General features: G+C 64.5%; 3 protein-coding genes across 6 annotated transcripts in view; 2 read left to right on the top strand and 1 right to left on the bottom strand.

Moving 5' to 3' along the window:
• Nucleotides 1–5,662, top strand: FLAD1 (flavin adenine dinucleotide synthetase 1). 4 transcript variants are annotated; one of them, XM_059413823.1, is made up of 8 exons: nt 1–86; nt 527–720; nt 2,101–2,845; nt 3,320–3,467; nt 3,928–4,026; nt 4,110–4,299; nt 5,082–5,155; nt 5,244–5,455. In XM_059413823.1, exons 2-8 carry the CDS (start codon nt 640–642, stop codon nt 5,377–5,379), a joined length of 1,473 nt encoding a protein of 490 aa, XP_059269806.1. In that variant the 5' UTR covers nt 1–86; nt 527–639; the 3' UTR covers nt 5,380–5,455. The 4 variants fall into 4 exon arrangements, with proteins under 4 accessions (XP_059269806.1, XP_059269807.1, XP_059269805.1 ...); XM_059413824.1 differs by having other exon boundaries at nt 19–90; XM_059413822.1 differs by lacking the exons at nt 1–86; nt 5,244–5,455 and adding exons at nt 130–258; nt 5,479–5,662.
• A 255-nt stretch (nt 5,663–5,917) lies between these two features.
• Nucleotides 5,918–6,658, top strand: LENEP (lens epithelial protein). The gene is made up of 2 exons (XM_059413825.1): nt 5,918–6,178; nt 6,267–6,658. The coding sequence occupies exon 1, from the start codon at nt 5,955–5,957 to the stop codon at nt 6,138–6,140; it is 186 nt and encodes a 61-aa protein (XP_059269808.1). The 5' UTR covers nt 5,918–5,954; the 3' UTR covers nt 6,141–6,178; nt 6,267–6,658.
• A 135-nt stretch (nt 6,659–6,793) lies between these two features.
• LOC132025918 (uncharacterized) overlaps nt 6,794–13,548 on the bottom strand; it is an 8,124-nt gene continuing 1,369 nt past the window's right edge. Inside the window, exons 2-3 of the mRNA XM_059413819.1 lie at nt 9,195–9,369; nt 6,794–7,779 (exon numbers count right to left, since the gene is read on the bottom strand). Coding sequence (XP_059269802.1) covers nt 7,583–7,779; nt 9,195–9,369 — 372 coding nt within the window. The 3' untranslated portion in view covers nt 6,794–7,582. The remainder of the gene's footprint in view (nt 7,780–9,194; nt 9,370–13,548) is intronic.

Raw genomic sequence — 13,548 nt, 5'->3', positions numbered from 1 at the left:
AGGTGCGGGTGTGAGGCGGGACTGCGTGCGGCGGCCGCCCGGGACGTGCGGGAGCCGAGGGCGCGAGCCGGGCCGGGGCCCGAGAGGCAGGTGGGGTCGTGGGAGAGCGGGGCGGGCTGCGGCGAGGCGGGGGGACGGGACTGCAGGCCGGAGAGGGTGCGGGCGCGTGCGGGAGAGGCGCCTGAGCTCCCGGGCGAAGCGGGCAGGGGCGTCTTCAGGGGTCGAGGCACGCGAAGGCACGGTGCCCCGCGAGAGGAGGTATTTGCAGGTGCAGGCGCCGAGCTCGGCGCGCAGACCTGTTCAAAGGGGCGGGTGCCGGGAGAGCAGGACGTTTTGAGACTAGAGCCCAGCCCAGAAGACCTGTGAAGAGGCCGGGGCTGGGGTTTCTTAGAGGCTGGGATAAAGGACTCTCTTACCCAGCGCCTGGCGAGGTCTTCCTTAGAGGAAGGACGGGCACTCCCGCTCTCCCCCGGTGCCCTCTCTGGCTCCTCCAGGTTCCCTTGACCCCAGACCCCCCTGTTTTCAGGCTATGGCCCCCAGTGCCCTGTAGACCTGGCGCGACTCCCGTGCTTTCGACCCCTTTTGGGGGCCCTGGGTGGCTTCTGGAGGGCCTTGCAGAGGGGCAGAGAAGGCAGGACCATGGCATCTAGGGCCTTTGACCCTCCCCCAGGGCGCAGCGTGACGGCGGGCATCATCATTGTTGGAGATGAGATCCTCAAGGTGTGTCTGGGACAGGAGAGGGGGGAGGGGGTGGCAGCCTCCCATCCCTAAGCGCCTGCAGCCCTTCTGTTGAGAGGAGGCAGCGGGGCAGGAGTCCCCTTGCTGCAGTAGGGTCCTGGCGTGAGTCCAGCGTATTACAGGGAAAGTGGCCCTCTGTTCTTTCAGTAACTCCGTTGAAAACTTGTAGCAAAGTCACTACAATTTGTCAAGGGGCTTATAGAGGTAGGAGGGACCTTACAGGAATGACAAGGAGTCCAGCAGGTCAAGGAGGAATGGGTGCATGTGCTATCGCGGAAGTTCTAGCCAACCTGTTGGGAAAATGACCCACGGCATTCAGCAGAGTGAGTAAGCAAAATAGAAGGAAAGTCCTAGATGGGAGAAATCCCTTCTGAACAATCCAGAAGTCTTTCGAAAGGTCATGGTAGGTTTCAGGTTGGAATAGCAGCACTGACCCTGTTTTCTGAGGGGTTTACTAGGGCCTGGCAGCACGCTGAATATATCACATAGGCCATCTTACTAATCCTTAGAACATTCCCACGAGGTTTGATACTTTTACTATAAATTTGTTAATAGATTACAAGACTGAGAAGCTTGCCAGAGGTAGCAGAGCTGGGAGTGGTAGAACTGGGATTCCAGCCCGATTCTCTCTTCCTCCCGGGTAACCCTTACCCACTAAGCCCCCTGCAGAGAAGCAGAAGGAGACGGGGCTGGGAGAGAATATGAGCTACACACCCGCGACACAGCGTCAAAAGTTCTGCAAAGGAATTTGAACTTTATTCTGTATATGGCTGGAAACAATACATAGGTTTTGAGCCCAAGAGTGGTGCAATCCCAGTAGCATATTAGAAGGGTTAGTCAGGAGGCCCCGGCAGTCCACACTGGTGGCTGGGAGCCTTGCCAGGGGCTGTCGCCACCGTCCAGATAAAAGGTGCCAAGGGCCTGTCTGGTGGCAGTAGGGACACAGAAGAGATGCCGATGAGAGGGAGACATGGCAGTAGGGGCGACGCGGAAGGGCCCGACGGGCTGTGGACAGTGTCTGGGGCTGCCACTGACCAAAGGGACAACTGCCAGGAATGTGCGTCCATGGCGGACCAGGGGACTGAACCGTCAGGGCTGGTGTGGAATTGACCACAGACTCCATAAGCATAGATGAGGTCAAGGGAAAGTATGGAGAAAGAGGCCCAGGGCAGGTCATGCTGTCCCTGACCCTTCAGACGGATTTCCTCACTCCGATGCCCAGTCCAGGCTTTTTGGCAGCCCAAGGCAGCGTCCCCCAAGAGCACGGTGCCCCAGTATCAGGCAGACATGGCTTGTCGCCCCCGCCCCTTTGCTCTTCATCCCCGTGGCATTGACTCTCATGGTCCCCGTCTCACCTCCCAGGGACACACTCAGGATACCAACACCTACTTTCTGTGCCGGACGCTGCGCTCCCTAGGGGTCCAGGTGTGCCGAGTCTCTGTTGTCCCTGACGAGGTCGCCGCCATCGCGGCCGAGGTCACTTCTTTCTCCAGCCGCTTCACCCACGTCCTCACGGCAGGGGGCATCGGCCCCACTCATGACGACGTGACCTTCGAGGCAGTAGCACAGGCCTTTGGGGACGAACTCAGGCCGCACCCTGAGCTGGAAGCAGCCATCAGAGCCCTGGGAGGGAAGGGCTGGGCCAAGCTGTGTCTCGTGCCCTCCTCCGCCCGCCTGCATTACGGCACCGATCCCCGCACCGGCCGGCCCTTCAAGCTGCCGCTGGTCTCCGTCCGGAACGTCTACCTCTTCCCGGGCATTCCGGAGCTGCTGCGAAGGGTGCTGGAGGGGCTGAAGGGGCTGTTCCAGAACACTGCTGTGCGGTTTCACCTGCGGGAGCTCTATGTGGCCGCCGACGAGGCCTCCATCGCCCCCATCCTGGCCGAGGCCCAGGCCCACTTTGGGCGCAGGCTGGGCCTGGGCTCCTACCCTGACTGGGGCAGCAACTACTATCAGGTGAAGCTCACTCTGGACTCGGAGGAGGAAGGGCCCCTGGAGGAGGGCCTGGCCTACCTGACCGCCCGCCTGCCCCCGGGGTCGCTGGTCCCCTATGTTCCCGACGCCGTGCCGCAGGCCAGCGAAGCCGTGTACAGACTCGCCGAATCAGGTAGGGGCCTCCGCGGGGAGGGGTGGCGCGCCGTGCGCTGGGCTGACTCCCTGGGCCTCGGGAACGCGGGGGCTGTCGGGGGCTCCCGCGCACAGAGACGGCGTCGGTGCCCTCCAGGGCACGGGGCTGGGCAGCTCGCCGGCACAGGCGTACACCAGGCCCTTCTGGGCCAGTAGCGTGACAAGAAAGGTCCCCAGGTACGACTTGTCGCTGACGAGGGGCCTCCGTCCGCGGCAGGGAGGTCAGCCCAGGAGGTGGGCGAGAGCAGACGATGTGGGAATTCAGGGAACAGAAGGAAACCGGGACCCGTAGAGGGCAGACACCGAGGTGGGGCTGCGGGGCATGGGAGTCCGGACAGTACCCGACCCACTCTGGGGAGCCACGGAGACTTGAAGCAGGCGGCCTGCTCCCATCCCCCACCCCTGCCCCCCACTGGCCGCGTGCATCTAGCTGGTGGCTTCTGCCTGCTCGCAGGGTCTTCTCTGGGGGAAAAGGTGGCAGGTGCTCTGCAGACCATCGAGACGGCCCTGGCTCGGTACAGCCTCGCCCGCCTCTGCGTGGCCTTCAACGGGGGCAAGGACGGCACGGCGCTCCTGCATCTCTTCCATGCCGCCGCACACAGGTGAGCCAGCCTCGGGGCGCGAGGCCTCCGGGGGCCCGTCTGCCCTCCTGTCCAGCTCCCCGCGTGAGGCCCGAGGAAGCCAGAAGGGAAGGCGTGGCCGGTGGGTGGGGTATGGGAGGGAGGTGGCCCTGGTGGCCTCCAGTTCTGTTCCCCGCTGCCTACTGAGCATCTGACATGGTGTGCCCGGGGCATGGACCTGAAGGTCATCATCCTGCACCGGGACACAGGGAGGTCGCAGTCTTGTTGGGGAGGTGGCAGTTACTCACCTGACATAGGGCTGCGTGCTCCAGATCTGAGAAGGGAGAGATCAGAAGGGGCTTCCCGGAGGAAGTGGTTCTGGCGGATAGGAAGGACCGAAGAGCCGCAAGCAGGAGGTTGTCCGTCCATGGAGAACAGTGCGAGTTCTCTGAGAGCCTTTCCCGGCCTGCCTGGCAAGCCTATGCTTTGTTCGCCTGCCCAGGAAACACCCCGACACCCAGGAACTCCTCCAGATCCTGTATATCCGCAGCATCTCCCCTTTCCCCGAGCTCGAACAGTTCCTACAGGACACCATCAAGAGGTACTAGGTGCCCAGAGGCTGGGGCTCCGGTGGGGGGAGCGCCGCAGTGCCCACTTCTGACCGCAGCCCCCTTCCTTCCCCAGATACAATCTACGGGTCTTGGAGGCTGAGGGAGACATGAAGCAGGCCCTGAGCGAGCTGCGGACACGGCACCCCCAGCTGGAGGCTGTCCTGATGGGCACCCGCCGTACGGACCCCTACTCTTGCAGCCTCTGCCCTTTCAGCCCCACTGACCCCGGCTGGCCGGCCTTCATGCGCGTCAACCCGCTGCTGGTAACGGGGTAGAGGCTGTGCTGCCTCTGGTCTCCCCATCCCTATCCCCCGTGGGGGAGCGGTTGGAGCCTGGGGCTCAGATGCAGAAACACCCGCCCGAGGGAGGCTGTGCCGTCGGGTCCTCCGGCCTGAGCGCCGTCCACTGCACCCTGAGAGCGGGCGCGCGCTCTCTCCCGCTAGGTCTGTGCTGCCCAGTGTGGGGGCCGCTGGCCACCCACTTACACTCAAGCTGCAGTTTCCTAAAATTAAATAACTACTAAAAATAGGGCTGGTGGGAGGAGCGGGCCCCCTGAGTGGGGGCTGGCGAGCACGGGGAGAAGGCCAAAAGGGCGGCTTAGCTGGCACGTGCCCACCTGCAGGTGGACGGTGGGGGGAAAAAATAAAGGAAAGAAAAGAACTACTAAAGCCGACCAAATGGGGGCTTTAAAAGGATGAACTCAGTGGCCTGCGGAAAGTCAAAGTTCTGTCCCTGACTTGCGCCGAAGTCATTTCAGGTGCCCCGTGTCAGAAGGCACAGCTGGGGCCCATTTCCACCCCTGCGCAGGCCGGCCTGCTCCCCGCGGGCTCACACACGCGCGGGAAGGGGCCGGGGCCAGGGCCGGGGCCGGGATGAAGGCTTCTCTTCCACAGCCAGTGGCCTACCTGTGTAGGTCGGTGAGCCGCACCAGAGAATCAGCTAGGGGCCCACCCTCGGGGACCAAGAAGCAGCCCCAGGTGGGCTCCTCCCGGGTGGCCAGGGGTAAGTGAGGGAGGGGACCCCTGACTCGGCTCTGACCTCCCAGGACTGGACCTACAGAGACATCTGGGACTTCCTCCGTCAGCTCTTCGTGCCCTACTGTATCCTGTACGACCGCGGGTAAGGGGTTCCGGAGACAGCGGGCGGGGGGAAGACGGGGTGCTGGGGGGAGCGAGCCACCCCCACACTCGCCTCCCTGCTCCCCCAGCTACACCTCACTGGGGGGCCGGGAGAACACGGTGCGGAACCCAGCCCTGAAGTACCTGAGCCCTGGGGGACAGCCGGCCTACCGGCCCGCCTACCTGCTGGAGAACCAGGACGAGGAGCGCAACTCCCGCACCTGACCCGCGCCTGACCGCAGTGGGGGACGGAGGTGCCCCGGGGTGTCAGCTGTCAATAAACTGTCTCTCCTGTCCCGCCCCTGCTGTGTCTTCCTGCTCCAGGGGATGGGAGATGCCAGAGGGGACCAGGCAGCTCCCTGCAAGGGGGTGGCGCGCCTGCGTGCGTGTGTGTGCGTGTGCACGCGCGTGTGCAGACTGAAAAGGAGCTCTCGGCACAATTCCCAAGGCCCGCCTCAGCAGGAGCCCCCCAGAGGGCAGGAGCCCGGAGTTGTGCTGGGCACTGGGGGAAGAGGTAACGCAGGCTTGGCCCCAAGGTCTGGAGACCTGGGCTGGAAGCCGAGCAGGCCTGGCTGTGGAGGATGGAGGCTGGGGTGGCCGGCCGGGCTCGCCCTCCCCCTCCTGACCCCAGCCTCCATCCCTGTCCACAGAGGCTGACTCAGCCCGTTCTTGCGCCCAGAAGCTTCCCTGTGCTAGACCCTGGGGGCCTTTGTCCGTAGTCATGAGGCATGAGGGGGTGGGGACACTGCTGATAAAAGGCCCCAGAGGCGGCTCCCACTCGCCCCAAAGCTGCTGCCCTCATGCAGCCCCGGATGCAGCCGCTAGCCCAGGCCCTGCCCTTCTCCTTCCGGAGGGCCCTTCGAGACACTGGGCTCCGGGTGCCCGTCATGAAGGTGGGCACGGGATGGGAGGGCCTGCAGCAGACCCTGAAGGAAGTTGCTTACATTCTCCTGTGTTGCTGGTGCATCAAGGAGCTGCTGGACTGACGATGGCCAGGGAGGGAGCTGACCCCGGCTCAGCGCAGGTGGGCAGGGTAGGGCAGGGCAAACAGGAAGCACAGCCGCTGCTTCAGGGCCAGAGCCTGCCTCTCAGCCTCCTGTTCTCTGCTCTAGCGCCCGGCCCAGCCCCCATCGAGACCCCTGGGGCCCGCCATGCTCCACCATGGAGGGGCCCCAGACACCGCGGGAAGTGCGGATCTTGCTTCCGTTGGTCTGGCCTCTCGGGGCCTCCATTCCCAGCCCCCACCTCGGGTGGACCTCCGGGGCCCAGGAGCTCGGCCTGCTGGCTGGGACCCCAGGAAGACCGCCGCAGGAGCTGGCATTTCTCCGAGCCTGGCACAGTGAGCCCCCCAGCCCAGATGGTTGATTTCTCGATGCTCTCTTAGTGCCAGGAAGGGGCTGCCTCCGGTCTCTCTGCTTGAGAGTCACTGAACTATGTGTGTGTGTGCATGTACATAGATGCATGTGTGTGTATACATAAAATAAACAGGCCTTGGGGCCTAAAGTTCTAACTGTCTGAAAGGGAATCAGAAAAACTCAGCCCTGGAGGGGTCTTGGAGCTAGGGTACAGACCAGGGAAGAAAGGTTGTCCGGGACAGAACTGAGATTAAAAAAAAAAACAGCTGTTCTGACTCCCTGATGCCTGGGCAGGGAGGGTTGGGGCTGGAACCCTGGGGTTCCTCCCAACCGGTGGAGAGGGAGGGGTCCAACCTGGGTGGGGTCTCCTTCTGGGAGACGCTGTGCCTTAGACTGGAAACCTAAATAGAAGGGCTGGTCTGATCAGCTCTCTGCCTCTGAAGATCTGGGGCAGAGTGCTGGGCCTGGTGGGTCCGCAGCTCACAGAGGACCTTGGGCCCTGCTGCTCCGGCTCAGAGGTGGCTACGGGTGAACCGCGCCTGTGCGGCCACCCAGGCTCCTGGGGCTTACTGCTGCACGGCACAAACGGCCAGAAGGAACAGAACTAACTCCACTTCCCCTGGCAGCCAGCGATGCGTGCTTTCCCCCAAGTCCCGTGACTCCACCGCGGACAGCACCTTGCTCACCCTTGGTGGCAGGCCCACTCTCAGGCCCCCACAACCTCAGAGCCAGCCCGCCCTGGCCCCGCCCTCCCCTCCTGGGGCACAGGCCTAGAGAAAGTTTACGGGACCTTCTGCTCGCTCCCAGTGACCAGCCTTTCCGCTGACGTGCGAGTTCAGTCCTTGTTCTCTGGGCCTGTAGTGCCACTTGTGAAGGTAACAGAGACCCAGAGTAAGGAGCTGCGCTGGTGGGACGTGACCCTCCATCCTGGCCCCCGTCCGCCCCCGGCACTCCTGCCGGGAGCCGGTCAGCTTTACCCGTCCTTTGGAGAGCATTCCAGAGATAGTCTGTGCACGAGCTGCATTCGCTCCACAACTGTCACCAAGCCCCCGCCCGACGCCCGGTGGGAGGCTTTAATATGGCGGTGATCCCAACGGGCCCCTGTGTACTCGGGGAGCTTCTGTGCTCGGGGGCAGGCCCAGGAAATAATGACCAAAGAATAAGTGTAGTGGTGTTATTGGGGGATCGGTGCTCTGGAGAAGAGAAGCTGAGGTGGGGTGGGTGTGGGGCAGGTCGCAGAGGGCCACACAAGCCGGGTAAGGAGGGCTTCCTGTAGAGGGACAAGAAAGCTGTTGCAGGGTCTTCACACTGGCTGCTGCGTGAAGAACAGACTTTGGGGCGCAAGGCTTGGTTGGACAGGAGAGCCTGATCTGTAGGCTACAGGCACCGTCTGGGCCTGACGTGCCGGTGACTGAGAGCAGTTGAGACAAGTGGCCGGCCTGAACGTGTACGCGTTCTTTTTTTTTTTTTTTTTTTTTTTTTTTTTTTAAGATTTTCCTTGGTTTCAGGGCACCTGGGTGGCTCAGTGGGTTAAGGCCTCTGCCTTTGGCTCGGGTCATGATCTCAGGGTCCTGGGATCAAGCCCCAAATCAGGCTCTCTGCTCCGCTGGGAGCCTGCTTCCTCCTCTCTCTCTCTCTGCCTAGTTGTGATCTCTGTCTGTCAAATAAATAAATAAAATCTTAAACACAAGAAAAAGATTTTCCTTGGTTTCACATAATCTCTACACCCGACACAGGGCTTGATCTCACACCCCTGAGATCACCACCTGAGCCAAAACCAAGAGTCGGACTCTTAACCAAGTGTACCACCCAGGCGTGCCTCAAGATGATTTTTTTTAATAAATTTTATTTATTTATTTGACAGAGAGAGAGATCACAAGTAGGCAGAGACGCAGGCAGAGAGAGAGTGGAAAGCAGGCTCCCCACCGAGCAGAGAGCCCGATGCAGGGCTCGATCCCAGGACCCTGAGACCATGACCTGAGCCGAAGGCAGAGGCTTCAACCCACTGAGCCACCCATGCACCCCCTCAAAATGATTTTTTAACCCAGCAGCCGGCAACCCTCTCTAGGCACTAGGCATCCACATGATGAGCTCAGTGCTCTTACCAGGCCCCTCCAACCCCGACTGCACCCCAGGGCACAGCAGAGGGAAGGGGGGAGGTCCTGAATCCAACCACAGAAAGGCTGGTGGCAGAGAAGGACATAGAAGTCACCTTCCTGCAGGAGTGTGGGCTCCCAGGACCCCCCACAATAGCCTATACCTGCTTGGTCAGCCCCTCCCTGACTCAAGCTCTGGCCTTCTGCCTCCCTTTCCTTTCTTGGGCCCGGCTGGGACGGCGCACGGAGGTGGACCCCGGAGTCTCAGAGCTCTGAGCTCCAGGGCCTTTGCCAGGGGAGGGGGTATCTGGCAAAGACCCCAGGGGAAGTGGTGGATGGATGGGAGGGCCCAGGAAGTAAAAAGAGGAATCTGAGGTGGCCCGAGGCCAGTGTCAGCTATCCAGAGAGCCCTGACGGGTAAGGAGGGAGCGGGGAAGAGGTGGGCGCCCAGGGCAGGCAGCCAGGAGAGGCGGAGGAGAGGGAAAGCTTGCACACACCCGGAGGGCCCACTGCTCTTGCGCACACCCCACACCCGGAGGAAGGGCCCGCTGCTCTCACTCCAAGTGTGCAGAAACCGACACAAGCCCACCTGAGCAGCAGACAGGGCGGTGGCGGTCCTCCCCCGCTAACTGGAAGGAAACGGGCCCAGAGAGGTGGCCAGGCCCGTGGAAGGTCAGGCCCATGGCGCGCTGCGCAGGGTCGTCAGCCGGTGAACGGTATTTTCTCATCTCAGCCCCAGGGCTTCTCTGGACCAGCCAGCTCCCCTGTTTTGAAATAGTACTGTGGGGGGCAGGCCAAGGTGTGGAGAGGACCAGAACCCACCCCCCAGCTGCACCCGCACACAGTTCCCACTCCCACCCCCACTCTAGGCAGCTCTTGTTCTTGCTTTCCGAGGGCTCCTCTGGGGGTCCCAGCTATGCCTTTTCTGCCTGAACCACATAGGCCAGGACATGGTTCCCTGGTCTATGCCTCCCCCCTCCTCTCCAAGGGAAAGAGATGCAGCAGCTTCCCCACAGCGTTCTGGGCCCAGCTGGAGCAGGCTCGGGGGTTGAACTACTGTCACGGGGCAGCAGAAGCGGGGAGTGGAGGACCAAAGGGGACGAGGAGGGGCATCTTATTTCCCCGGGGTGCCCAGGGGCCCTCCGGTGGCCACAGGGGGTAGAGGAATGGACGGTAGAGCTGGGAAGGAGCCTTGCGGAGCTGTTAGGGACCCCACAGGCCACAGCCCTGGGAGGAGCATCCTGACACCCAGGACTCCTAGCAGGTTAGTGGGATAGAAGACCCCAATGGCGTGCGAAGGGCAGGTGGAGGCTCGGGGTCCCAGAGAAGGGGTCTGGGAGCCTCGCGGAGCACAGCGGACTATTCCGGTAATGATCTCGGATGGGGCCTGTGTCTTCCCAGGAACACTCAGAGGCGGACGGGAGGAGGGCGGTGGCCGTGATCCCCGCCGCGGCGGAGCGCAGACCCCCAAGGGCACAGGCTCTTCCTCGCGGTCCCGTTCGCGTCTCCCCTCCGAAAGGCCCCAGCCCCCCTCTCGGGCGCTCCCCGCCGAGCACCTGCTCCGGTCCTGGCCACCCTCGGAGGCGTGCCCGCTCGTCCCGCCACGCTGGGGGCCACCCCCCCCACCCCCGGCCGCCGCCCCCGGTCCCTTCCGTCCCCGCCGTCCCTCCCGGGAGCCCGACACCCGCGCCGCCTGCTGGCTGCCGGGAGGGCAGAGGGGTTCCGCGCCGCCTTCTCTGGGACGTGGAGTTTTGGAAAATGTTCCCCGAGCTTCCTGAGACTAAATTTATCTCCCCCGGCCGTGAGGGGCGCAGAGATCCCCGGGACGATTAGCTCCGAGGCGCAGCCGGCACCCGCTCGGGGCCCGGAGGAGGCGCCGAGTTATAAATAGTGCGCCCGCAGGTGTGGGGGGAGTCGGCGGGAGGGGCAACCCTGGCAGCCACGGCCCCTTCAGGTGGGTTGGGCGGTCGCGGTGGGGGCGCCGGCGGGCGGGGGGGCGCGCTGCGGTCTGAGCGCCCCCAGCGGTTTCCTGGGCGGCGGGTTTTTCGAGGGAAGCGGGGGCAGCCGAGGCAAGGGGGGAGCGGGGAAGAGGTGGGCGCCCAGGGCAGGCAGGCTGACGCTCCGCTTCCAGCTCAGCAGCACCTCCCCACCCTCCAAGCCAGGACCCCAGACCCACTCACTCAGGACCCCGCCCAGACAGAGCCTCGCCTTTCTTCCGCCAGAAGCCCTCTCCCTCCAGGCTCTGCAAGCGGCCCCCGAGCGCACGTGGCCCGGCCAGTCCTGCACCTGGCTGTCGCGCAGAGTCGCTGTCTCCAGCCCCAGCACACCCACCCGCCTAGGACGGACTAACTCCCAGCCCGGGCTTTCATCCTCCGCCCTGGTCAGGCCCATATAGGCCCATATCACTCCCCCGATATCGACCCACCTCCCGCCACTCTTCCCCTCTCCAAAGTGAGGTGCAGCTGGTCGCCCAAGACTTCGGTCTGAACCTGCGGGTCTGGGTTGCCACGCTTTCCCTAGGAGGCCCCCGCAGGCTCCACACCTGCCCTCCAGACCCCAGGGCCAGTGCGGGCCTGGTGGCTGGGCAGGGTTGGCAGCGGGCCCCTGGGGCCTGGCCCGGGCTTGGTGGGAGGGGGCACAGGCCCCAGGCAGTGTTTCCCAGCCTGCAGGCTGTGGTTTGGCGCGGTAAGGGCCAGGAGCTGCGGGGGACGCAGGAACTTCAGGTCAGGTCCCCGCTCCGCTTCTGAGCCAGGAAGGGAGCCTTTTGGACCAGAAGAGAAACCTGGGTAGTGGGGGAGGAGGGCTGTCCCTGAGAAACAAACTGGAGGTTCCAGAACTGTCCAGAGAGTGTAGAATGGCACTCCTGTTGCCTGCAGGTCCAGACTGGGTCCAGCAAGAGTCCGGAGGCGACCCTGAGAGGGGAGCCGCGGCGGGCCCGAGGTACCGGGCGCCTTTCGTTTCTCTGAACCTGGGGGCCGATGCCAAGGCGCCCGCCCTCGGACGGCCTGTGGAGGCCCAGGCTCTGCCCTCCAGGAGCCGCCTTCCCGCCCTCCCTCCCGGGGCCATCACGTCCCCCCACTACCAAGCAGCCCCCTTTCCGTTTCACGTGCGCGTCGGGCCCTGCTGGCAAGCCCCTGGCACGACTCTTGCCCCGCGCGACCCCGACGGCTGGAGAAGGGAGGGGAAAGCCCCGGCCGGCCGCCCCGCCACCCCCCCGTCGCGCTCCAGGCCCTCTCCGACCAGACTCTGCCCGGCGGGGCCGAGAAGAAAACCCGGAGCCCTGACCCGCCGCGGGGCCCAAGGGGGACAGGGACGACAGGAAAACCCGGAGCGGATTCGGCAAGCGGGAGCGCCCCAGGCTTGCTGGTGCCCCCTCCCTCCTACAGCCCCTCTAATTCTCCAGTGAGATAATGTCTGAGGTGGGGGGCTGTTTGGCTTGGCCTTGGCCCTCAGGGGCGCCTCACACTTTCCGCCCCTGGCTGGGGCGCAGGGCAGCGGCTCCGAGGCTGAGTCACGGCCGGAGAGGGAGGGAGGGAGGGACCGGGACTCCGCCCCTCCCCCTGCGCGGGGATCCCGGGTCAGCCCGGGTGAGGGCCAGGGCCCCCCTGGCGCCGCCCACTGTGGTCCAACAGGTTGAGCTGGTGTCCCGCGGAGCCACCTGCTGGAAAGGGAAGGAGGCCCCCTGCGGAGGGGGCTGGGGAGGAGAAAGCGAGCCGGACCCGGTTCGGCCCGGCCGGCCTCGGGGAGCGGAACCTGGCCCGCGGTAGCCGGATTTGATTCCGTTTTACACCAGTGGGAGGGGCTCCCCGGGGTGCGCCGCGCGGCAGGCCCCGCTGGAGGTGTCCCTCGCAGGGAACCTTCCTCCCTGGCGGGGGCACTGAAGCACGTATCCTGCGCCCCCGGCCCGCACACGCATCTGGAAACACCCGGGCCCCCCGGGCCCCCTGGGTCTCCGGCCGGATCCCTGACCCGAGGTTCCCACCCTCGCGGAGACTCAGTTTCTCTACTTAGGGCCCAGGCGGGATGGAGGCGGGGTGCGGGAGCGAGAGCGCGCCTCCCCTCCCCCTCGCGGCCCCGGCCCCTCCCCTCCGACAATGCCAAGGCCGCAGCGGGCACCGGCTGGAGCGCAGAGGCTGCCTGCCCAGGGCGCCGTTCCCTCCCCGCGGGGCGCCGTCACGCGTGGGGAGGGACGCAGGGTGCCCGCAGCCTCCACTCCCCCGCTCCCTCAGCGTCGGGGTGGGGCGTAGGAGCTGGAGCTGACGGCCTGGTGGCTCCCCCTCCCCCTACCTCCCGGGGCACTGACCTGATTATAGCCCCTCACGGGACCCCCCCCTTCAATCCTTTAAGTCCCCGCCTCACTCCCACTTGGCCTATCCTTAACCTCTCATACCCTTCCCTCCCGAGGAGGTGACCGTACAAAGGCCCCGCATGGAGACCGAGAGCCCTTGATGGGGGCGCGGGCTCCCGGGCCACTGCGGACACTGCCCCCTCCCCCTTTCCCTCCTCCAGGTTTCAGGCCAGCCCCTCGGCTCCGCCCCCTCCCTGGCGGAACGCGAGGCCGGACCTGCTTGAGATGGGCGGGTGCGCAGGCCAATGGGCGGGCAGGGCGGTGGAGTGCAGGGGGCGGGGCGGAGCTGCGGCGGAGGGCTGGATGGGGGTTGAGGGCGGAGCCCGAGTTAAGGTGGACTGGGAGAGATAGGGGCTGGAGGAGAAAGAGGGAGAGGGAGGGGGAGAGGGACCGCGGCAGGTGGAGGGAGAAAGAGACCGAAGGAAAGAAGGAGGGAAAAAGAGGAGGGTGGGAAAGGCTCGGAGAGCAGAGTAAAAGCTCGCAGGAAGGGAGCTAAAAGGGAGGGAGGGAGCCATCTGCGCCCTGCAGGGACTGGGTGGACCGAGGGGTTGAAGTTTATATCCTTATTGGGCGGAGGGAGGGGGACCTGGGGGGG

Source organism: Mustela nigripes, chromosome 10, assembly GCF_022355385.1.
Source record: "Mustela nigripes isolate SB6536 chromosome 10, MUSNIG.SB6536, whole genome shotgun sequence".
NCBI lineage: Eukaryota > Metazoa > Chordata > Mammalia > Carnivora > Mustelidae > Mustela > Mustela nigripes.
This window is presented reverse-complemented; position numbering and strand designations above follow the sequence as displayed.